Raw genomic sequence first — 25,532 nt, 5'->3', positions numbered from 1 at the left:
CCCACAATAATATTTGATCAAATATCTGGGCATCCTATGGCTCAGTCAAGTTGGCAAATAAAATTAGCCATCATATCTGTGCTTTGGGATGGGATTCTAGGAGTAAGGGTGAATTAGGAGATGAACTTTCTTCCCGAGGACTGAAGTCCAGCTTTGAGTCATCTGGATGATCCAGAAAAATCTCAAATCCTAAAATTAGATTAAGGTCATCCCAGAAAGGGGTGCCTGGGTGGCTCATTTGGTTAAGCGTCCAGCGTCCAACTCTTGATTTTGGCTCAGGTCACTTGGGGTCTGTGTTTACAGCACGGCGCCTACTTGGGATTCTCTCTCCTTCTCTCTCTGCCCCTCCCTCACTTGTTCGTGTTCTCTCTCTCTTTATCTCTCTCAAAATAAAGAAATAAACTTTAAAAAAAAAAAGTGATCCCAGACTGTCGACAACCTCAGGCACTTGGCAAAATTAAAATGAAAACCTTATTGGGGCAAAGATAAAATCATTTTAGGTATCAAATTATTCCTACATAATTTAAACTTGGTTATACTTGATAACCAAATACATAGGAGGACAAGAACACAAATGAGAACCAGTCAAAACAATATGTTGATAACAGAAATAATTCCACAGGAACTTCAGAAAATGGCAAATACATGATACCATAGAATTAAAAATGTATGACAAGAATAGCATATAACTATGGAAAAGAATAAACATGGAGTTAAGATCATCTAAGATCTTTGCATTATCCAGGAAGAGCAAGTACTAATCATTGGTATGCTCCATAGGACAAAAGCTCTGATCTGCAGTCTTTGCTACTTCCTAAGGTGTAAATGTTCCCACTGTGGCCAACCTCAAGGTACCAACAAGAGGTGACTGAATACGAATTTGGGAAAAGAGAGGCACAAGATACTCTCCTGAGCCAGTGTGAGTCTGCTCCAGTACACCTCTAACTGAATTCTTGAAAATGGATTAATAAATGGGCACATGGGTGGCTCAGGTGGTTAAGCGTCTGACTTCAGCTCAGGTCATGATTTCAGGGTTTGTGAGTTTGAGCCCCATGTCGGGCTCTGTACTGACAGCTCGAGCCTGGAGCCTGCTTCAGATTCTGTGTCTCCTTCTCTCTCTGCCTCTCCCTGGCTCACATTCTGTTTCTTTCTCTCAAGAATAAATAAAACATTAAAAAAGAAAAAGAAAAGTAAATGGACAAATAAAAAGCAATCAATCCAAAAGAAGGCAAGAAAGGAGAGAGGAAAAAAACCAGAATAGGCAGGACAAAAACAAAGCATATAACAAGATGGTTGAGTTAAACTCAAATATATCAGCAATTACTTTAAATGTAAATGGGTGGAAATTTCAGTTGAAAGATAAATACAATATAATAATAAATTACAACTATATGTTTATGAGCAACACATCTAAAAACATAAGGTAAGAGAAAACTTGAAAGTAAAAAGAGAAAAAAAGATCTACTAGGCAAACGCTAACCCCCCAAAAAACTGGTATGGCTATATTAATATCAGAAAAGTAAATACTAAGAGCAAAAGCATTATTAGAAAAGAATATTTCAGGGCACTTCGCTGGCTCAGTTGGTAGCCCATGGGACTCTTGATTTCAGGTTGTAAGTTCAAGCCCCATGTTGGGTGTAGAGCTTACTTTAAAAAATGGAATATTTCATAATGATAAAATGTCCAATTCATAAGACATAACAATTCTATAACATGGAGGCACCTATGATATAGCTTCAAAATACACAACGAAAAAAACGAACAGGCAGTAGAAACAGATAACTACATGATCACTTGGGAGATATTAACCCACCTTTCTTAGTAATCAAAAGAATAAGCAAGCAACAACAAATTAGCAATTAAGCTGGAAATTATGCAATTAAGGCAGAAATCAATGACAAAAATATAAAACTTCCAAGTTTAGAAATTCAGAATTGCCAACTGTACACAAACTCTTTCTGAAAATTCAAGACAAAGAATACTTCCGAACCCATTTTATGAAGCCAGAATTACTCTAATAACTAGAAAAAAAATTACAAGTAAACTGCAAAACAATATCCTTCATAAGCTATGATTTTAACTGCTAATTTTTTTAAGTAATTGCTTTGACTTTGTTATTACTTTTTAAAATTTTTATTTCATTTTAGTGAGAGAATCCCAAGAAGGCTCACACTCATTAATGGAGCCCCAAGTGGGGCTTGATCCCACAACCTTGGGTTCATGACCCGAGCTGAAATCAAGAGTTGGATGCTCAATCAACTGAGCCATCCAGGCACCCCATACTTTGTTATTACTTTTAATAGTATAACTTTGAGCAAATTGCTTCCTGCCTCTAAAGATTTACTTTTCCACTTTTTATTTTTTTAAGTAATTTCTACCCCCAACATGGGGCTTGAACTCAAGATCCCAAGAGCAAGAATCACAAGCTCTACCAACTGAGCCAGCCAGGCACCCCAATTTCTTAAGAAAATTTTAGCAACTGAGTGCAATAACGTATAAAAATAATAATACACCAAGACTAAATAGGACTGGGATGTCTGGGTGGCCCAGTCATTTAAGCTTCCAACTTCAGCCCAGGTCATGGTCTCATGGTTCATGTGTTTGAGCCTCACATCTGGCTCTGTGCTGACGGTGGGGAGCCTGCTTGGGATTCTCGCTCTGTCCCTCCCCCACTTGCACATACATGTACACGCTCTCTCTTAAGATAAAAAAAAGAAGTAGGACTTTTCCCAACAATGTGTGTTTAGTTTAACATTCTAAAAATCAATGTATAAAGCTTCTATTAAAAACACTGGAGAAAATCTATATAACCTTCGATTAGGCAAAGGTTTCTTAGACATGACACCAGATGAATGGACTTTCTCAAAATTAAGAACTTCTGCTCTTTGAAAGATATTAATTAAGATAATAAATGAAGAGAAGCCACAGACTGAAAGAAAACAATTGGGAAAGAATAACTTGTGACAACCAACTTGGTACAATATGTTCAAATAATAACTGCCACAATTTATTGAGTGCTTTTAATAAGCCAAGAACTGATAAGCATTTTTTAAATGTTTATTTTTGAGAGAGAGAGAGAGAGAGCATGAGCAGGGGAGGGGCAGAGAGAGAGGGGGACAGAGGATCTGAAGCAGACTCTGTGCTGACAGCAGAGAGCTGTACACAGGACTCAAACTCACAAAACTGTGAGATCATAACCAGAGCAGAAACCAAGAGTCAGACGCTTAACCAACTGAGCCACCCAGGCACCCTGAACTGATAATCATTTTGTATGCATTCTTTATTTTAATCCTAAGGACAACCCTAAGTAATGGAAACTATTAGTTTCATTTGACCAATTAGCTTAAAGAAGTTGACTTGCCCAAAGTCATATGGGTGATAAGCTGCAGAGTTTGAACCCAATCCTATTTATTTCCAAAGTCAATGAACTCTCTTAACTCCACCATATTATCTTTCTATTAAAATAATCTGTTTGCACAACAACATGGAAAAAAAGTGTTAGAAGCAAAATGTATAAGGAGTGGTGTTGGCCTCCAGATTTATAGGCTAGTGAATTACAAACTTATCAAATTAGGAAAACTATACCTGGTATTCATAAGTTTGCTTGTGTGTTTGTCTTACAAGTATGATATTTGTTAAAGTATTGTACTTATATACTATCTGAGACTATCTTATGCCTCTAGACATCCCACAAACTAACTGGTCCCGTCCCTGCACTATATGAATGAACAGGATAAGCAGCCTAGAATGCCAAAACTTGCATGCATTTTTCAGTCCTCTGTACTGAATTGTACAAGATCCTTTCCATACAAAACTTTCCCTCCTTGGAACCATTTAGGACATGTATAAAAGAGTGGGCAATTAGGGCAATATCTAAAGCATAAGCATTATCAAGCACTAACACAATGAATGCATTTATGTTTTTGTCCTTTTGTTTACTTATAGCTTTTATAGGCATTGATTCAATATACATTTCCAACAGCCTTTATGGTAAGTAGACAGTAGGCATTAACCATGTAAGATTCAAAATGGGAGGCAGAGGCGTGCCTGGCTGGCTCAGTTGGAAGAGCATGCAACTCGTGATCTTGGGGTGAGTTCGAGCTTCATGTTGGCTGAAGAGATTACTTACAAAAATAAAAATTAAAAACAGCAACAAAATAGAGGCAGATTGGCAGTAAGTGTTCACTGCTGTTCAGCTGGAGTTCAAGCAAGAACCAATCTTCTTACTCTCCAAACCACATTCTAGAGACTAAATCAGATCTCTCCTAAGCAGAAGGAAAGCCTTAGGCCTTTGCAAACATGTAATCTTTTTGACCTATAATTGGGTACTTTCCTGATGTGTCCATACAACCCCTCCTCCCACTCACAACTGGTGGTAACCTCTGTGTTCTTTGAAATCCCACACTGTACATTACATTCATTTACAGTTACAGTCAACAAATATTAAGTACGACCTCCCTTGTTTGAGGTACTGGGTAGTTCCTTGTATTTAAAATTATGTGTAAACAGGTCTTATCCTAGCTTCTAAGCTGCTTGAGGACAGAAAGATCTTACCCAACTCTTCTGTAATTTATTGAAATGCCTAACACAATACTGGACACTTGGTGAGTACTCATTAAATACTTGATGACTTGAAGTCTGACCGAATTCCAGTTCAATACTGTTCTAATTCCAACTGAATCAATAAAGCAAACAAAATCATTCCATGGCAGTATCCAACCCTTCATTTCCTCTCATCTCTTAAGTACCACCTTCTCTGGTACTAATTTTTAAAAAGAGAATCCTCACTTGGAATACTTGATCAGTATCTTTGTGCAAGTAAAAAACAAAACAGTGATAATAACTCACCCTTCTTGGAACCCCAATTGCTCTTATAACCAGGGCATGACCAGATAATGGGAAATGCTCTGGACCAGGCATCAGGTCATTCCTGGCACCAACTTGTATCAAACCCTTCATCAAGGTTTATTGATTTGCACGTTATTCTCATCTATCCAGATTATAAACTCCTTCAAAGAAGGAACTATCCTTTGTAAAGATCTAAGTAAAGCAGTTGGTATTTTGACTCCCTATACCAGTTCTAGGTACTTCTGGTTTGGTTCGTGTAACTTGCAGACACACAAGGAACCCTTGCTTCCATGTATGCCTTTCTCCCCATGCCAAGATGGTGTCATTGGAAGGCAAGTAATCAATTTAGAATGATCTTTTGCTCTCTCAATCTGTCCTTCATCTCCCCAGGACCAAAGACTGTACCCATGGGGTAAAATAAAATCAATTGCTCCCAATACATTAGTGCTCCTTGAACAACTGAATAACCCTAGGTAACAGAATGTAGCTCTGAAGTCAGGAATGGGACGATTTCACTTTTGTGAACACCATCTTCTAGGCAAGCATTGGGGTCAAACTCGTCAACTACCAGAGGCACTCTGTTGGTGACTAGCAGTGGCCACGAAGACAGAGGAGTGCTGCTCCAGAATTCCTATTGGGTTCAAGGGCGCCAAGTCTAGCTGGAAGTGGGGGTCAGGCCATTTCATAGAAGCCACGTCTCTACAGCAAGTGCTGCCTCCACATGTTGGGGGCCCCCCAACTCCTCTGTCCCGCGGAGCCATTTTGGGAGCAGGGAACAAGGGATTCCGACCGAGGAAAGGTTGAGAAGGTTCCTCGGGGAGGTCCTCAGAGGTTTCCACAGTGGGAAACTGGCTCTGAAGAAGGAAACTTCCCTCTGAAGGGCAAAGACGTAGTCGTTCATCGCGTCCATGTGGCTGGAAAAGGCCTCAGTTCTCACTAATTGATTTCCTGACAAAACCACTTGTGAAAGCGCCAACGCTCCACACATCGGTCCGCGAGTCTGAGGAAACTTTCTGAGGGAAGAAAGAAGACATCCAAGCTGCTTCACCACCACCTTGGGGGCCGGTGTGTGACGCCGCTAGCAGAGGGCCTAGCTCTGGCGCCAGACCCTCCCCCGTCGCACCCGCTCAGGACCCCGGCCGCGCGCGCCCAAGCTGCGCGCGTGCGCAGACTGCCTGGCGGACGTGCAGCGCAGGCGCCGTGGCCATTTCCGGGATCTGTCAGCCGCTCCCTCTCGGCCCCGGTCCTCCGCCCGCGCCCGCCGGAGCCTGTTCGCGTCGACTGACCAGAGTCCGCGAATTCTCCGCTCCGAGCCGGTCCGGACTGCCCCGATCCCAGGTAAGGGACAGCAGGGCGAGCTTCTGACCCTGTCGGCCTCCACTGGCCCAGCCTCGCACCGGACGTTCTTGAGCCCGCGGGGGCGGTGAGGCGGAGGCTTAGGCCGCGGGGGCCACAGGCTGAGGGGCGGGCCGGGTCTCCTGGCCCGGCCTCCGGAGGGGGCGGGGGATCCGGGTTTTCTGGAGCCGGCCGAGCCCATGGGGTCCCCACACCTCGCATCCCTAGATTCTCCAGTTCCAGACCTCTTCCAGGGCCAGAATTAGCGGCTCCTTCTCCTGCGCTTCCGTAACGCTACTTACACCCCTATTATGGGCATTTATCACAATCTGTAAAATTGTAGTAAATGAGATCATCTCCCCCTAGTCGGACCGTTCCTTTCTTTAGCGTCCAGAATAGGTACTGCACCACGCGGTGGGCCACCCTGGAATGTTCGGCTCTGTTCTAGGGCAGCCGTCAATCTTTCAGTTCTTGGGGGCCCCTCCTGAACTCGAGAAAAAGACCTTCCCTCGAGTTCTTTTAAGATTCCCCTGCCCGAGTGCCGCCTTCTCTTATATCAGTAGTGAGACTCCCTCCTCCTGCTCGCTCGGTGGAACCTTTTCTGTAGCACCTTTCACGTTCCTGCCCCTCCAGTAGGGCGGCCAAAATTCCGATCTCGGCACCACCCCTTTTCGTTGGGTGGGGGGGACCCTGGGAAGATTGCTGCTCTGAGTCCGCATTTCCTCGCCTACCGAAGGAAGGTTCTTAGAGTTTTCTTTCTTTGAAGATCAAGTGAGTTTATTTGCGTCAATTGCCTAGAATAGTTCCTGGCCCAGAGTGTAGGTGCTCGGTAAATACTAGCTGGTGCGATTGTCCTGGGTATTCTGTGCATACCTATCTTCCCTTCCTTTGCTACCCGCCTCTCCCCGCAGACTTGACCAGAAAAGTGTCAGATTTATTTATGTTTCCGTCCGTGTACTTACTACACTGCTGGGAACATGGTAGGCATGGTAATAAATTGTGGCTTAGAATTCTTGATTATAAAGCCATCTGTTCTCATACGGCAGCTTTGGAACGTAAAGGAAATGCTAACCTACTTTTATCTACTTCAGCGCATTGTCTAAATTACCCTAGTTCTCCGCCTTCCCCCCCACCCCCTTTTTAAAACAGTTTTTTTCCTCACCTTTTGATTTCTAGTAGGTCCTGGGTTTTTCAGGTATCTAAGAAAGGAGAGGCTATCTGGAGGGTGCTTTTGTGGTGCTAGGCGGAGTAACTGGCTGCTTCCTACCACAGTATTCAGAGAGCTTCCAAGATTAATTCACCTACTTGCCATAATGAAAGGAGGGGAGTATCTTGGAAAAATAAAGGGGAAGAGTGGCAGTGTTTTAATCTAGTTAACCAGTCCTGTGCCGAGACATTCTCCAAGAAGTTTAAAATGATCTGCCGGTGAGGCTGGTGCCTGGCATTGAAACCTCATCTTTGAACCTTGTGGAGGGTGTGGTGACCTTGCTGGAGTGCCTGGTATCGCTGGGTTGGGTAATGAGAACAATTAGAAACTGGGTGAATCACAGTGTTAAAAACTTGAACCTAAACAGGGAACTGAAATTTTCAGTGTATACATACTTTCAGGCTTCAGGGCCAAGAATTCAAAATGTATGTAGACATTTCCAAGTACAGAGGATACTAACCAGTGTGTACTTATAGAGATGGAGGGAACTAACTTAGCATCTATTTTGGGCTAAGCTTTTTACTACATGTTTTCACACGACATCTCATTTAATTCTCATACCAATAGCCTTGGGATGTCAGTGATAACGTTAATTTTACATATGAAGAAAAAATTAGACTTAGGGATGTGAAAGTGATCTGCCCAGGGCCATAGCTCGTATGTGCCCAAGCTCAGATTCAAACCCAGGTCCCCTTGACTCCAGAGTCCATGGCAACCAAACATTAGGATGACTTTGTACTCAAAGTGATAGGTGAAGAAAAGAAGTGTGTTGTAGGAGGAGTGCCTGGAATTGTTCTGTAAATCATCATAAATGGTTTTTCTCTCAGTGCTGTACAATAAAAGATTATCAATAGAAGCTTGTTAAATTTAATGTCACCACCTTTTTTTTGGTCTCTTTTTCTCCTCTCTACTCTCTTTAAGACAAAGGCTTTCAGATTTCACTTAAATATTAATCACAGTTTAGAATTAGAATGATCAGCCTGTGATGGAAGGTATCTTTTTCTTGATACAAAATTCAAGCAATTATTCTCCTGCATTCACAGAGTATGATGAATACAGGCTGTTTACTGGGTGTCTTTTGAATGTAACAAGAGTATTGTCTTACCCTGCAGACTTAAACTACCCACGTGATTGAACTGAAGTGCAGGTCTGAGTGTATGTCCAAATATGGAACTTGAATGATATATAACAAATTTAGAAATGCAATTTTAGAAGTAATTATACTGTTATGTAAATGTTTACCTCTTTTTGGTACTTTGCTTAAAAAACTGAGTTGAGGGACACCTGGCTGGCTCAGTCAGAGTCAAGCGGCATGCAACGCTTGATCTCAAGGTTGTAAGTTCGAGCCCCACGTTGGGTGGGTTGAAGAATGGGATAGTCTTTGCAGCTGCTCTTTTTTAACTATACGTGAAAAATATGCTTTTAATGTATGTAGATATTCATATTGAATTATTATTTGTAAGGCAATTCTGTTTAATTAACAAATAAGCCTATAAAATAGGGCTTTTGAATTAAATTGGTTTTAATTAAGGAGGTATTTGTGACATGGTATGTTATTTTGAGTAACTATGAGTAAAACCTGTGGTGATGGGTAAGCATCTGATACCAGACTAGAGAGAGAATCATGTGGTAAGCATCTGGAAGTTTATGTTTTAAAAAAACACATTAAACAGCCTCATTTGAATTCATCTAAAACTTTTTTTTTTTTTTTAAATTTCCAGTTAGAGGCTTTTTCTTTACTTGTGATTTGCAGTTTGCTTTCTAGGACATATAAGAGTAAAGTCCGCGACCTGAATATCTTCACTTTAAAATAGAATGTGAAACACTGACACTTCTGCTGGTTCAAGATATCAAGATGGGTGCACTTAATCTCCTTTTGACCTTTGGATTCCTTTACAACAATTAACAGACATTTTTTCTGCTTTCCACTGAGATTGATTTCTGCTTTGTCTGCCGAACTTTCATTGTTCACTTCCTAACCTTCTGCTGTCCTTTCCATTCATTTCTATTTGCATCAGAATTCTTACCTAACTGGGGTGTGTGAGTGGCTCAGTCAGTTGAGCTTCCGACTTTGACTCAGGTCACAATCTCACAGTTCTTGGGTTCGAGTCCCCACATCAGGCTCTGTGCTGAATGCTTGCCTAGAGCCTGGAGCCTGTTTCGGATTCTGTGTTTCCTTCTCTCTCTGCCCCTCCCCTGCTCACATTCTGTCTCACTCTGTCTCTCAAAAATAAATAACTGTAGGGGCGCCAGGGTGGCTCAGTCGGTTGAGCGCCTGACTTTGGCTCCGGTCATGATCTCACGGTTCGTGGGTTCGAGCCCCGCGTCGGGCTCTGTGCTGACAGCTAGCTCAGAGCCTGGAGCCTGTTTCAGATTCTGTGTCTCCCTCTCTCTCCAACCCTCCCCTGCTCACACTGTCTCTCTCTCTCAGAAATAAATAAAACATTAAAATTTAAAAATAAATAAATGTAAAAAAAAAAAAAGAGAATTTTTACCTTACATTTCAGCCTCCACCCTGGGTGAACAGACTTGTACTGAAGTGTTGAAACTTCAGAGTGTTGTGTGAGTGTCTCTTAGAAATGATAAAGAGAAGGAGGATCTGGCTGCTTTAAAAAAAAAAAAAAATCTGTCTATTTCAGATAATGGTTGCCTCTTGGGTAAATCTAGATTTGGGTATTTATGAAGTAGAGAATTTTATTTGATTTTTAACTTAATGATGTGTCACACAGATTTCTGCTTTTCATTTTCAGTAAAAAAACAATGTAACAAACACCTGTATAATATACCCATTGTGTAGATTCACCAGTTGTTAACATTTTGCCACATTTGCTCTTTAAACAACTACTTGTTGTCCTGAGCCATTGAAAATAAATTACAGAAGACACTGTGATACTTCATCCCCAAATACTTCCTTCTTTAACTCCTAAGAGTTGGAACATGCTTCTATCTAATGGCAGTTATCATATTTAAGAAATTAGAAATAACTCCATATTGTTATGTAATATAGAATAAAATTTGTATTTTCATTGTTAGACAAAATATGCCTGTTATGGCTGTTTTAAAAATATAGATTACAGGGGCGCCTGGGTGGCTTAGTCGGTTAAGCGTCCGACTTTCACTTAGGTCATGATCTCGCGTGGGTTCGAGCCCCGCGTCGGGCTCTGTGCTGACTGCCAGCTCAGAGCCTGGAACCTGTTTCAGTCTGTGACTCCCTCTCTCTCTGACCCTCCCCTGTTCACGCTGTCTCTCTCTCTCTCCTAGAAATAAATAAAAATATAGATTACAGTAAGGGCGCCTGGGTGGCTCAGTTGGTTAAGTGACTGACTCTTAATTTTGGCTCAGGTCGTCATCTCACGGTTCATGAGTTCGAGCACTGCATCCGGCTCTTGCTGACAGTGCAGAACAAGCTGCTTGGATTCACTGTCTCCCTCTCTCTCTGCCCCTCCCTACACATGCTGTCTCTATCTCTCTCAAAATAAATAAGTAAACTTAAAAATATATCTGTAGATTACAGTCAAGTTTCATCTGTCGAATTTGATTTTCATAGCTCTTTTAGTTCAGAACAGTCTGCTTCACACCCATTGCCTTTTATGAATAGTCCAGGCCAGTTGTTTTCTAGGATGGCACATATTCTGGTCTGAACTCTTTGTTCCCCCTTTGTGCTACTTAACTAATTCCACTCCCTTTTATTTCTTGTAAACTGGAAAGTAGGTCTGGATCTTGATTTGATTTAGAGTTAATTTAATTGGCATAAATACTTGATAGGTAGGCTGGCCATATTTTCAGGTTTCTCTAGGATAGTCCTGTGACCTATTGTCACAGCATTAATAATACCACTTTTTGCTTTTGCTTTCTTAAAAGTGTTCTGATCTGGATGATAAATTAAGGGATCACTATGTGTAAGTGGTGACGTGCATTTCATGTTGCCTCCCATCAGGAGGTTCTACTATTTATGATACTAAGTTTGATCCCTTGGTTAAGATGGTGATTGCCAGATTTTTTTTATTGTTAAGGCATGTTTCTCTTCAAAATTAGTAAGTACTCTGTGGGATGATAATTTGAGACTGTGTGAATATCCTGTCCCCCAACCATCTTTAACCCATGGTTTTAGAGTCCCTTGATGGCCCTTGACAAAATATACATTGGTGGTTACAGTGCTTGTTATTTTGAAATGATTAAGTTTTGACATTGAGATTGAGTCTTTTCTAATGGGACAATAATGTTTTATTTATCCCCAGACATTTTGGGATCCCCCGACAAATGAAATACGTGTTGCTTGCCATTTTAAATGCTTTTTTCTGTTACTTATTACAGCTTCCTATCCTTTGAAAACACTAAGAATAATGTCCCTGCATCAGTTTTTACTAGAGCCAATCACCTGCCATGCCTGGAACAGGGATCGTACCCGTAAGTATGCTATTAACTTTACTCCTTTATTTTACTGCCTTTGATATTTTTATAGCTAGGCACTTTTTTAGGGATCACATATTTCAGTGTCACATGTGAAAAGGGCATGACCATAGATTCAGAAGGAAACTAGGTCAGTTATTTGGTTTATAGAGAGAGAAACTGAGGCCCAGAGTGTTGGAAGGGCTTTCTGGTGGTTAATGTCAGAGCCATTGCTAGCATCCAAGCCTTCTGGCTCTTTATCCAGCACTAGCTGGAGATAGTTTATATCTGAGGCCCTAAGAAACCAATGTCTGGAATGGTTGTGGAATAATACCATGCTCATCCAATATTTAGTCAGAATACTAGGATCGAATACTAGGACCTAGATATAAGCTATTACAGAGACATATAGTTTACTCCTGATGTACTAAGAGTAGTAGTAGTATTTACCATATTTTTTGTAATAAGCTTGAGTTTCTGGTTTTCTAGCTGCAACCAACCAGAAAGGGATGGAGAAGACTCTTAGAAGTAGGCATAGTACAGCAAGCAAAGTGACAGATAGTATGTAAGAAGGGGGAAAAAAAAAAAAAACCCTGAAAACAGAGTCAGAAGTGTAGTAGTGTGTCCATGAATTTTTTTTTAAGTTTATTTATTTATTTTGAGAGAGTGCGCGGGCACGCGCACAAGCGGGGGCGGGGCAGAGAAAGAGGGAGACAGAATCCCAAGCAGGCCCTGCACCATCAGCGCAGAGCCCTGTGTGGGGTTTGAACCCACGAACTGTGAGATCATGACCTGAGCCGAGCTCAAGAGTTAGATGCTTAACTAACTGTGCAACCCAGGCACCCCTTCATGAGTTATTTTTAAATTAAGTTATATTCTATAGCTGTCTTCTTTAAAATAAAGCTTTACTGCAATATAATTCACATAACATAAAACTCACCCTTTTTAAAGGATCAGGTCAGCAGGTTTTAGTACTGTATTCATAGTTATGCAGTAATACCACTAGTTTCAGAATGTTTTCTGTCACTCCAAAAAGAAACCTGTATATCTATTAGAAGTTACTCCCAGTTTTCCTCAAAACTTCTGGTTTTAACAACTACTAATCTACTGTCTCCATTGATTTGCATATTCTGGACATTTTTGCATAAGTGGAATCCTATAATGTGTGGTTTTTTGCATCTAGTTTCTTTCACTAACCATAATGTTTTCAAGGTTTATCCATGTTGTACCAAATAGTACTTCATCCTTTTTTTGGCTGAATAATATTGTTTAGACCTACCATATTTTCATCAGCTTATTCATCAGTTTGTGGGCATTGTAGCTGTTTCCACTTTTTGGCTATTATGAGTAATGCTGCTATGAACATTCACTTACCAATTTTTATGTGGACATAGGTTTTCTTTAAAAAATTTTTTAGTGTTTTTATTTATTTTTGAGAGAGAAAGAGCAAATGGGGGAGGATCAGAGAGAGAGGGAGACAATATGAAGCAGGCTTCAGGCTCTGAGTTGACAGCACAGAGCCCGATGTGGAGCTCAAACCACAAACTGTGAGATCGTGACCTGAGCCAAAGTTAGACACTCAACTGACTGAGCCACCCAGGTGCCCCTGTGGACATATGTTTTCAGTTCCCTTGAGGGTATACCTAGGAGTTGAATTTCTGGGTTATATATGGTAACTATGTTGAGCATTTTGGGAAGTTGCCAGACTGTTTTCCAAAGTGGCCACACCATTTTACATTCTCACTAGTAGTAATGAAGGTTCCAGTTCCTCTGCATCCTTGTCAATACTTGTTATTGTCTCTCTTTTTCATTATAGCCCTGTACTCACTATATCCGAGTAGGTATAAAGTAGTATCTTATTGTAGTTTAGATTTGTATTTCCCTGATGACTAATGATATTGAGCATCTTTTCACATGCTAATTGGCTATTTATATATCTTCTTTGGAAAATGTCTGTTCAGATCCTTTGTCTGTTTTTCATATTGGGTTATTGGTCTTTTTATTATTGAGTTATAAGTGTTCCTTGTATACTCTTGATATAAGTCCCTTATGAGATATTTTACAAATATCTCCCATTCTGTGGGTTGTCTATTCTCTTTCTTGATTCCTTTGAAGCACCAAAGTTTTTCTTTTGTTGTGTATGCATTTGCTGTTGTATCAAAGAAACCATTTAATTCAAGGTCACAAAGATGTGACTCTTCTTAGAGTCTTATAGCTTTAGTTCTTACAGTTACATCTTGCATCCAGTTCTAGTTAATTTTTGTATAAGGCACGAAGTAGGGGCCCAACTTTATCCTTTTGCCGGTATGTATCCGGTTGTCGCAACACCATTTGTTGAAGACAGTTCTCTCCCTGCTGAATTGTCTTGGTACCTTTGTCGATAATCAGTTGACTATAAATATGAAGGTTTATTGGATTCTCAATTCTGTTTTATTCATCTTTATGTTTATCCTAATGCCAAGGACACTGCCTTGATTACTATAGCTTTATAGTAAGTTTTGGAACTGGTAAGTGTGAGTTCCAATTTTGTACTTCTTTCTCAAGATTGTTTTGGCTCTTCTGGGTCCCTTGCATTTCCATATGAATTTAAGGATCAACCTAATAATTTCTGCAAAGAAGGCAGCTGAGATTTTGATAGGGATTGTTTTCAATCACTCAAATAAACATTAAAAACATTTTTTTAATTCAGTATGTAATATGACAGGATGGTGAATCTAGAGCTCCTGTTTTGTGATCATCTCACGGATTTTATTGCTGAGTTTCCTGTGTCTTCTGTCCCCACTTTCCCATGTAAAAATGGGTTTTTGGAGTATTGCCAGTTATTTTTATTTTTATATTTTTTAAATAACTTTTTAAAGTTTATTTTTGAGAGAGAGAGAAAGCACAAGTTGGGGAGGGGCAGAGAGAAAGGAAAGAGTGAGAATCCCAAGCAGGCTCTGCACTGCCAGGGCAGAGCCCGATGAGGGGCTTGAACTCATAAACTCTGAGATCATGACCTGACCTGAAGTCAAGACATTTAACCAACTGAGCCACCCAGGTGCCCCTCCAGTTATTTTTTTTTAATGTTTATTTATTTTTGATAGAGACAGAGCACGAGCAGGGGGTGGGCAGAGAGAGAAGGAAACACAGAATCTGAAGCAGGCTCCAGGATCTGAGCCGTCAGCACAGACCCTAATGTGGGGCTTGAACTCACGAACCACAAGATCATGACCTGAGTAGAAGTTGGTCGCTTAACCGACTGAGCCACCCAGGTGCCCTCCCTCCAGGTATTTTTAATAGAAAGTTATGATTGTCCTCAAGGCACCTGGGTGGCTCAGTTGGTTAGGCATCTAACTCTTGATTTTAGCCCAGGTAGAGTTCGAGCCTCACACCGGACTCTGTGCTGACGGTGCAGAGCCTGCTTGTGATTCTCTCTCCTCTGCCTCTCTCTGTCTGTGCCTCCCCTACTCATTCTCTCTCTCTCCCTCCCTCTCTCTTTCAAAATAAACACTTAAAAAAAAAAAAAGAAAGTTATGATTGTCCTTATGTAAACTATTTAAAACCTCATGATAAACAATATATTAAGTCAAAGTTTTCTTACTATAATTTGAAATTTGTAGCATTTTTCAGATTTCGATTTGGCTTTTGAAATCCCTGTGAGCATCTTAGAAATTTAGAGAAATATATATAATTGGTTTCTAGAAAGTACTTAAAGCCTTAGGATTTTAGAGCTAGGTATTTATTTGGTTCTATAGTTTCATCTGTAAAACAGATACAACTTTCCTAAGGAGGGAAGGAAAGGTAATATGATAGAAGGGGGAACTAGTAAATAATTGATCTAAAGTTTGAGTCATAGATCCTAATTTTACTTTTAAGAAATTAGTGTTTTGGGTTTTTTATTTAAATGAATGAACTAGAAAGGGCAAAAATCAGTATAAGTTCAAAAGAATCTGTCATAAATATGTATGTTCTTAATTATTTCAGATTGGCCCAACAGATTTCTCTTGAAAACAGAATTTTATTTTGTGATTCATATTGGCTTTATTGTAAAGGAAAGCTTTGATGTATTTTATGAGCATAGTCAAGTGTTTTTGATAAACTGATGGTTCCAACCTGGGTTCATGATACCAGTGAGAACCTAAGAACTGTTTTCAGTGTTTTGGAAATTCCAGCAGAAAGTAAATACTATTGCTAATAACGGTGGACAGGTGAACTAAAATGTCATATATCTTTACTCTGAGCTAAAATTGTATCAGCTAAGTATGATAACATTGTTTAATTCTTATTGGTTAGTCTTTATTTAATACTTGTAGATGTCTCTGATAAAATGAATTTTTAAATTTAATTTTTCTACAAAACATTTTTTAATGTTTATTTATTTTTGAGAGAGAGCACAAGCAGAGGAGGGGCAGAGAGAGAGAGGGAGACACAGACTCTGAAGCAGGCTCCAGGCTCTGAGCTGTCAGCACAGCACAGAGCCTAATGCAGGGCTCAAACTCACAAACCCTGAGATCATAACCTGAGTTGAAGTCAGATGCTTAACTGACTGAGCCACCCAGGCACCCATCTGCAAAACATTTTAAAATATGGAGTCCAAGTAGAGGTAAANTGCAAGTGAGTAAGGGGCAGGGGGGGGGAGAGAGAGAAGCAAGGCTCACCCAAAGCAGGGCTTGAGCTCACCTGAAGCGGAACTGGCTTAGTTGGTGGGTCATGTGACTTTTGATCTTGGGGTTGTGAGTTCGAGCCCAATGTTGGGTGTAGAGACTACTTACAAAAATAAAGATCTTAAAAAAAAATGCCAACTATAACATATCTCTTTTTTGGTGACAATTTCAAGTTAACTCGTGACTTTTTTCTCCAGAGATTGCTCTTAGCCCTAACAATCACGAAGTCCACATCTATAAGAAAAATGGGAGCCAGTGGGTGAAGGCTCATGAACTCAAGGAGCACAACGGACACATCACAGGTAAGGGAGACATCTGTGAGCTTAGCATGAGACTTGCAAATTGAGTGCTTTTCCATTAAAAAAAAATGTTTTAATGTTTATTAATTTTTGAGTGAGAGCAAGAGACAGAGTGTAAGTTGGGGAGGGGCAGAGAGAGAGGGAGACACAGAATCTGAAGCAGGTGCCAGGCTCTGAGCTGTCAGCACAGAGCCCAATGTGGGGCTTGAACTCACGAACCTGTGAGATCATGACCTGAGCCAAAGTTGGCCACTCAACTGACTGAGCCACCAGGAGTCCCTAGCGCTTTTCCATTTAAATGAAGAGGCTGATAAAGTAAGTGTGCCAAAATATTTAAAGCTGTGCAACATTTACAGAGTTTTCTTTAGAAATTTGAGAAAATATCATAATTGTGATATCAGTTTTTAAGTGCTTCTTTTAGTGTGGCTGGTACACAGCACTGTACTGGTGTTATGGAAAACACTGATCCTTCTCTGAGGACTGAAGAGCTTAGATTAGGTGATGAGATGTGAAAGGAAAACTAGATGGCCCGTCAGCTGAGAAAACGTAAGCCACACTGTGTCCCCAAGTGCTGAGGGGCCATAGTATCTTCCACAAGCTTTCTGTATGTTGTTTGTGGTGGGGAGGAAGACATTCCAAAATACTGAAAAGGACAAAGAACAATATAACAAACACCCACATTACCACCTCCTAGAATTAACAACTCTTGTCTTTTTTCCTGCTCCAGAAAACTGAGGAGACAAAAGTTTAATAATCAGGGGTGGTTTTCAAGATAATGGTACAGTCCCATCTCATCTGCCAGTCCTATCCTATTCCCATTCCCCAAAATCAGTCTGTAATTTTGGTATGACATTGTCCCAATTCATTTTTAATATTTCTACATACATATATACATATTTGTAAGCAATACAAATTTAGTACTATAGGCTAGTATTTTCAATGCTAAATGAATGGCATCATGTTGCATATCTCCTGCAGCTTGCTTTTGCGTCCCACATTGTTCCTGAGCTCTATGTTGATAGAGTTTTTTCCTTTTAACCGCTGTTTAACATTTCATACCTCATTTATTTACTCTTCTCTCCATTGAAGGACATTTAGGTTGTTTCCAGTTTTCCTTACTATGTTAGAGAGCTAAATCAAGCATCCCTGTGCAGATCTCTTTGTACACACGTGAATGTTTATGGAAGACTTGTATGTAGGAGTGTGCACATCCTCACCTTTGCTAGGCCTGGCCACATTGCCTTCACCCCGCAGCCCTGTATGGGAGTGCTTACTCTCCTGCATCCCACACATGCTGGATACGGTCAGGCTGTCTGATGAGTGATGAGTGTCTCTAGAAGTTGTATTTTCCTGATTGATAGAAAGGTTGAACATATTTTCAGAAGTTTGTTAGCCATCTGGGTTTCTCACACTTTACCATCCATTACTTCTGAGTAATGAACATCCGTGGAGTTTTTATCTTTTTCTTGTTGGTTTGTAGAATGAATCTTAACGCATTGGCTCTGAGGCAGATTCCTGGATGTACATGAGCTTTTATCTTTGACAAAAACTATTGATGAATAGATGGGTAACAGTGGTAGGCAGGGCAGTGTTGAGTTTCATTAAGCAACTGTCAAATAATGAAGGAGGAAGAGTAAGAGGTAAAAATGGAGAATTTCTGTAATGGTTTTCAGAATTTAGTGAACCAAAACCTGATACCATATTTCAAGAGAACGAATTGCTTTGTTGTTAAGTGATATCTAGCTATTTTATTTATTTATTTATTTATTTAAATTGTTTAATGTTTATTATTATTGAGACAGAGAGAAACACAGCATGAGTGGAGGAGGGGCAGAGAGAGAGGGAGATACAGAATCTGAAACAGCCTCCAGGCTCTGAGCTAGCTGTCAGCACAGAGCCTTATACGGGGCTCGAACTCCTGAACTGTGAGATCATGACCTGAGCTGAAGTCGAACGTGCAACGGACTGAGCCACCCAGGCATCCCTTTATTTATTTATTTTTTTAATGTTTTAATGTTTTTATTTATTTTTGAGAGAGAGAGCATGAGTGGGGGAGGAGCAGAGAGAGAGAGGGAGACATAGAATCCAAAACCGATTCCAGGCTCTAAGCTGTCAGCACAGAGCCTAACGCTTGAGCCCACGAGCTGTGAGATCATGACCTGAGCCAAAGTCTGACACTTAACCGACTGAGCCACCCAGGTGCTCCCATATCTGGCTGTTTTTAAAAGAACCATATTCACTTACTGTTGTGTTCAGAAACAACCCTTGTTCCTTGATCCTTACTCCTATAATTTTTTCTTTATCCATTTTCTAGCTGAGTTGATTCAACCTCTTAATTTGAACACTTTAGTCAAGCACACCAAAACTTATTCTCCATAACTTTTCAATTACAGATTTCTCACTGAAGTCTTAGCTTTTCCCTCTCCTTTCAATGACATTTCCTCTTAAGTGGGCAGCAGAGCAACTGATGGTGATTTTTTTTTTCTAATCGTGACCCTGGAATTTTGCCTCTAATTTTCCAACATACTGATTAGCTTAACGATACCCTCCCCCCAATCAGAGAGAAACAGCATGTTTTGACCTTCTTCACCCTTTACATTGGTTTCCCAGCAAAAACTTGTGACCATTCCTTCTTGCCTTTAAGTGATTTGTATATGGTGCTAGTGAGCAGGAGGGGCCAACTGACTGGACTACTGAACCAGCACAAAATACAGAATGTGTACTTTCTATTTCTGTTGCTATTGCTTTCCCATGACCTTACTTCTGTTAGGTTTGGCCTACTTTCTTTCTTTAAGTTCCTTTGCCAGTGGCCTCATGGCCTAAAAATAAGAACACTCATTGGAATTTTAGCATTGGGAAGTACTTTTAAGTGAGAAAGGGCTAAGGTGAAAGACCAAAGAAATGGCCCCTCAAAAATGAAATATTATGTTCTTTTTCTCCCCTGTTTCTCTTTTGGAATCCTTTGAACTTGGGCCTGTTTTCATCCAAAATGCTCGAATGACCCTTTTTTTAGATCTGAAAAAAACTGTTGTTGGGAAAATCTAAATGGAACTCTGTGGCAGGAGACCAGGGATCAAACATATTTCTCAGAAAGATAGTAACTACAGAAAAAAAAAATCTCCTGAAGCTTTCTAGAAGAAAGAAGACCAGTGAAAAAGAGTATGGTTAACATCAAAGAGATCACAGTGTTCTGGAATTTGTTTCTGTGAATTTTGGGGTTTTCTTTTTAATTTTAATGTTTTATTTATTTATGAGAGAGAGAGAGAGAGACAGCGTGAGCTGGGGAGGGTCAGAGAGGGAGGGAGACACAGAATCCGAAACAGGCTCCAGGCGCTGAGCTAGCTATCAGCACAGAGCCTGACACGGCTCGAACCCATGAACTGTGAGATCATGACCTGAGCCGAAGTCAGACGCTTAACCAACTGAGCCACCCAGGCGCCCCATTTTGGGGTTTTCTCAATGTTTATTTTTGAGAGAGAGTGCACATGCATGCGAGCTGGGGAGGAGCAGAGAGAAAGAGGGAGAGAGAGAATCACAAGCAGCCTCTGCCCTGTCAGTACAGAGCCTGATGTGGGGCTTTAACTCCAAACATATGAGATCATGACCTGAGCTGAAATCAAGAGTTGGACGCTTAACCAGTGGAGCCATCCAGGCTCCCCTGTTGATTCTTTTTATTTTTTTCTTAAAGCACCTCATGCTTAAGCACCTCAAGAGTTCCTATAAAACATGTGTGTTTAATTAGAGTGGTGATCCTATGGAATAAGGAGTGAAAATTTTAGATTGTCAAATCATCACAAAATCACTGAACTTTCTCATTACAAGGCAGTATTCTGGATGTTAGAAGATGTATTTGTTTTCTGTTTCTGTGTAACAAATACTTAGCAGCTTAACCTAAACACATACATTATCTCACAGTTTTTGTGGGTCAAGAGCCTGGGCGTGGCTCATCTGGGATCCCTGCTTAGGGTCTCACAAGTTGTAATCAAGGTGTCAGCCAGGGATGAGTTCTCATCAGAGGCTTGACCAGGGAAGGATCCACTTCCTAGCTCCTTCTGGTTGTTGGTGGTAGAATTCATGTCCTTGCAGCTGTAAGATTCATGAGAGGGATGCCACACCCTTATGTAATCTTGTTCACTAATGTATATCTTATGACCTTTCCAACATTCCATTGGTTAGAAGCAAGTCATGGGTCCTGCCCATACCTCCAGGGTAGGGAATTTCTCTAGGGTCTGCCTACCACAGTAGTTTCAGAGACTTGATTCCTGTTGTCAGGAACTTGTAATCAAGTTAGGAACACAAGATGTTCAGGGGCTCAGGGGCGCCTGGGTGGCTCAGTCAGTTAACCTTCCAACTTTGGCTCAGATCGTGATCTTGTGGTTTATGAGTTCGAACCCATGTGTTGGACTCTGTGCTGTCAGCTCAGATTCTGTCTCCCTCTCTCTCTACCCCTCCCGCCACTTTCCCTCTCTCAAAAATAAGTAAACAAAAAAGGAAACAAATCATTCATAAAATAACAATATTTCGCATTATACTTTGGGGAGTTTATCATAGGTCACTTTAACTAGAACAAAAAGGTATGTTCCTAAATATTTTTTCCAGTGTTAATCTGTTTTAATAAATGATTGGAAACTAACAAAACATTCAACATTGAGATGTTTGGGAAATTATGATGATAAGATCAATGTTCTGAAATAATCCCTAACCAGTGCCAGTTTATAAAAAGCAGAAAAATTATTTGCCATAATATTAATATCATTTTGGGGGAGAAATGTGTATGGATGTAAGAATGGGCTTTATTGACTTCCTGCATGTCCCTTTATGGTGGTTGTTTTATAACAACGTGTGGGTATTGTCTTCATAATTAAAAATAAAATTTTAAATCTAATCAAGATGGTTGCAAAACTGTCCTATAATGAATAGATTTACAATCCAATGCACATCATTTAGAATATACTCCCCCACATCTTTTTCCCCCTCAGTGGTATAAATAATTGAGCAGACAGTTCCTGTAGGTGAATAGGTGCATAAATGAATGAACTCTTCCTTCGTACAACTGAAATCACTGTGAGTTATGACCAGTGGAGACTTTGATTTATAGTCATCTTACTTTTTCCATATACGTGTTAAGAATGTTAATGATTAGTTTTTAAGGAGTTACTTATAATAATTTATTAGTAATACTTTCTTCATTTCCAATGATACCTTCAGTGTGGAATATTTATAGGAAATACCTCATCAAGTAACTACAGAGTGATTGAGTCATAGCAGATTTTACTCTTGGTATATAACAAACTGATCTTGACTTTGGGATCCTTCACAGAGCCGCCAATTAAGTAAAGGTCTGATCAAGTATGAAAACTAAACTTTACATTCAGGTACCTATTTAGACCTCTTTGTAATTTAGATGCAGAGACACTCAAGGACTCTCCAGAACCTGTATAGTTTAGGCTAGTTTAAATGACAGTGACCCTCAGAAGAACATATATAATGAATCACAGTTTATATTTTTTCTGTTTACTGCAGATTATTTTAAATTGCCCTGATGTTGTTTTATTTAGATATCACATAACAGACTTGCAGTTAATATGATGGAGTGAGGTCTGTTCATGAATCAATAAAGGTACTTTAAAACCCCCCCAGTATCTAATCAAGTGGGAAGGGAAAAGGTCTTCAGACCAAATAACTTGAGAACTGTGAACAGGTGGAAGACTGCCCTGGCTTAGTTTTTTACCCTCCACAGTTGTGAAGTAGCTCTGCTCTGCCCGGCCTCGTGGAGGATCCTGAGATGCAAAACTGTGCAGAGAAACCTTGCCCTTGTGTGTGAAGTGATGATCAGGACCATAGATGGGGGAAGGATGGGGCTGGGGAGGAAAATACCAAGCCCCCGCATAGCCCTGCCATGGCACTGCCTGCCTGGCTGTCTCATGGCTCTTGTCATGGGCCAGACAGTGCAGATGACACCACACCTCACTTGCAGGTATCGACTGGGCTCCCAAGAGCGACCGCATCGTCACTTGTGGGGCAGACCGCAATGCCTATGTCTGGAGTCAGAAAGATGGTGTCTGGAAGCCAACCCTGGTGATCCTGAGAATTAATCGTGCAGCGACTTTTGTCAAGTGGTCCCCGCTAGAGAACAAATTTGCTGTGGGAAGTGGAGCACGACTCATTTCTGTTTGTTACTTTGAGTCTGAAAATGACTGGTGAGCAACAGCTGAGTATTTTTTATTTCTGTCTGTGACATTATATCTTTGGACCACTGTGACTTCATGAGGCCCTGGGTGAAGGCTTACCTATAACTTCAGTGTTTCATCATCAGGAGATTTTTTTTTCCTTTGAAAATCTCCATTCCCTCTGAGCATTTTCCTTCTCACATGCATGTTGAGTCAAATCTCACATCTTTCTCATATTGATGTAGACCTGTGGCCCTATGTTCTGATCTCGTAACTGGTATGTCCTGTAAGGTGCTGCTCTCCTCATTCTGTGCTGTTCAGATTGTTCTCTTACTCTAACAGGAAAATCACAAAATTTCAAAAAATTAAGATCTCAATTCGCATGACCTGAGGAATAATTTTTTCGTCACTGTCCTGTCTACTTAAGGTATCTGAAGATTCCTACAGATGACAGTGTCCTCCTTTTTTTTTTTTTTTTAACTTACTTTCTAACCAGAGCGCCTGGGTGGCTCAGTCGGTTAGGCATCCGACTTCAGCCTCGTTCATGATCTCCTGGTTTGTGGGTTCAATTCCTGGAGCCTGCTTCTGATTCTGTGTCTCCCACTCTCTCTGCCCCTCCCCCACTTGTGCTGTGTCTCTCTCTCTCTCTCTCTGTCTCTCAAAAATAAACATCAAGAAAAATTTTTTAAATTTATTTGCTAACCAGATCTTTGTCTTGGTATAATATTTTACTCCTTTAAGTTGTTGAAGTAAAATTTGACCAGAATCTTGGAACTATGATTAGCCCGTTATACGTTTTGTACAAATCACTTATAGCTGAGCCACTCAAAATACAGAGATTGATTTTATGGCTAAGTAACTTATTTTAACTGTTCCTTCCCACTTTGATAAGAAAACAGCTGTGCTCTATCTGGCATGCATTCAGAAAGGGAGGTAACTAGCCTTCAACATGGAATTGTCATTTAGTACGAATCTGGCAGTGTTTCTATTTGCACTAAAAATAGCAGAGTACCCATTTCTCTCTGTGTTAGTGTTACTGTTTGCTTTCTGCTGAAACAGTGAAAGGAACGGATTATATTATGTTTTGTAATATAGTGAAACCTCAGAAATTTTGATTCTGTGAAAAGAAAGTCTGTGAATGTGCAACGATTCAGTTATGAATTTAAGACCTACATTTTTCTTTAAAGCACATGTAAAAATAAGTCTAACAAAATGCTGCCTGCCAGAAATCACTTAGAAGACTCACTGTAAGGAACAGATAAGAAAAATTTTCCTCCCTAGGTAACCTTCAACCTCAGTGATTGCTCACATTTTTATTCACTGAAAAATAGTTTCAAATATAGGTAAATTGGGCTGTACCGTATTGCAAGGTATTGTCATTTGAACAAGCTGTATGTTGAGAGGTTTTTCTTGGCTATAGAACATTTCATTGGAATGATGTGAATATTTTTAAATAATCTTTAAAAGCTTTTAAAGTAACTGCATTATAAGCACACCAAAATGTCTATTTTTCAGAATGAAATTTTTTATATAGGTTCCTAAGAAAGAGTCTGTTCAAAAGTAATTTGGCCTTCAGAGATGAGTGTTTGTCTTGATATTCAATCTATCAACTCTTATTTTTTTTTCTTAAGTTTATTTTGAGAGAAAGATAGCATGAGTGGGTGAAAGGCAGAGAGAAAGAGGAGAGAGAGAAGCTCAAGCAGCCTCTGTGCTGAAAGCGCAGAGCCCAACATAGGGCCAGATCTCACAAACCATGATACCATGACCTGAGCCAAAATCAAGAGTCAGATGCTTTAAAAAAAACATTTTTTTTAATGTTTATTTTTAAAGAGTTGGATGCTTAACGGAGTAAGCCACCCACGCGCCCCCAGTCTTTGAACTCTTAAACAGTAGAACATGATTGATTTTTAAGCAACAATTTAGGGCCAGAAATTGAATTAGCTAAGCCAGAATAATGACTGATCTCAGACATAAATATCCTTGGAGTAGAGCTAGAGAATTAATTAGAACTTCCAATGAGAGACTGTGATTTTCTTGGTTGTGATTTCTCTGTGGGGGGGAATAAAAGAATTTGCAGCTTCACAGAGGCTTAGAAAAGAAATTAAGTTATTTTACAACCCAAACTTAACCCAAAATGAAATAACAAGTTGCTAAATATTTATCATAAAAATTTAAATAATTCAAACCACAATTTTTATTTGAAAGGTTAAGGTCACATGTAATCTAAAACTCCATGGGGCCATATCCAGAGTTAATCCATAAATATAGTTACTAATGGGGATCCCCTAATAGCCAGGAAGGCTCAGAAGGGGCTGCTGTGATGAAGAATGTCCTGAAAGAACTGAAAGCATCATTTATGGCTCTTCTCCCTTTCTCCTTTCCAGTCTCTGGTGGAAGACCTGGTAGCCATCAGTGTTTCACCTGACACACACTCGTAGGACCTCTGGGAGCTGTTGCTTGATGTGTGGATAAACTAAAATGGATTTTCTTTTGTAGGTGGGTCAGCAAGCACATTAAAAAGCCCATTCGCTCCACGGTCCTCAGCTTGGATTGGCATCCCAACAATGTTTTGCTGGCAGCAGGATCGTGTGATTTCAAATGCAGGTGGGAACAAATGAGAATTGGTAGGCATAATTCATCC

At 40.2% G+C, this 25,532-nt stretch overlaps 1 protein-coding gene across 1 annotated transcript in view; it reads left to right on the top strand.

The window, feature by feature from the left end:
- Positions 1–6,054: 6,054 nt before the first annotated feature.
- ARPC1A (actin related protein 2/3 complex subunit 1A) overlaps positions 6,055–25,532 on the top strand; it is a 30,312-nt gene continuing 10,834 nt past the window's right edge. Inside the window, exons 1-5 of the mRNA XM_077758713.1 lie at positions 6,055–6,186; positions 11,705–11,797; positions 16,620–16,724; positions 22,699–22,921; positions 25,388–25,495. Coding sequence (XP_077614839.1) covers positions 11,734–11,797; positions 16,620–16,724; positions 22,699–22,921; positions 25,388–25,495 — 500 coding nt within the window. The 5' untranslated portion in view covers positions 6,055–6,186; positions 11,705–11,733. The remainder of the gene's footprint in view (positions 6,187–11,704; positions 11,798–16,619; positions 16,725–22,698; positions 22,922–25,387; positions 25,496–25,532) is intronic.

The sequence above is a fragment of the Crocuta crocuta genome, unplaced genomic scaffold, assembly GCF_008692635.1.
Source record: "Crocuta crocuta isolate KB4526 unplaced genomic scaffold, BGI_CrCroc_1.0 scaffold273, whole genome shotgun sequence".
Lineage (NCBI taxonomy): Eukaryota > Metazoa > Chordata > Mammalia > Carnivora > Hyaenidae > Crocuta > Crocuta crocuta.
The sequence above is the reverse complement of the archived record's forward strand: the minus strand, read 5'-3'. Positions and strand labels throughout refer to the sequence as shown.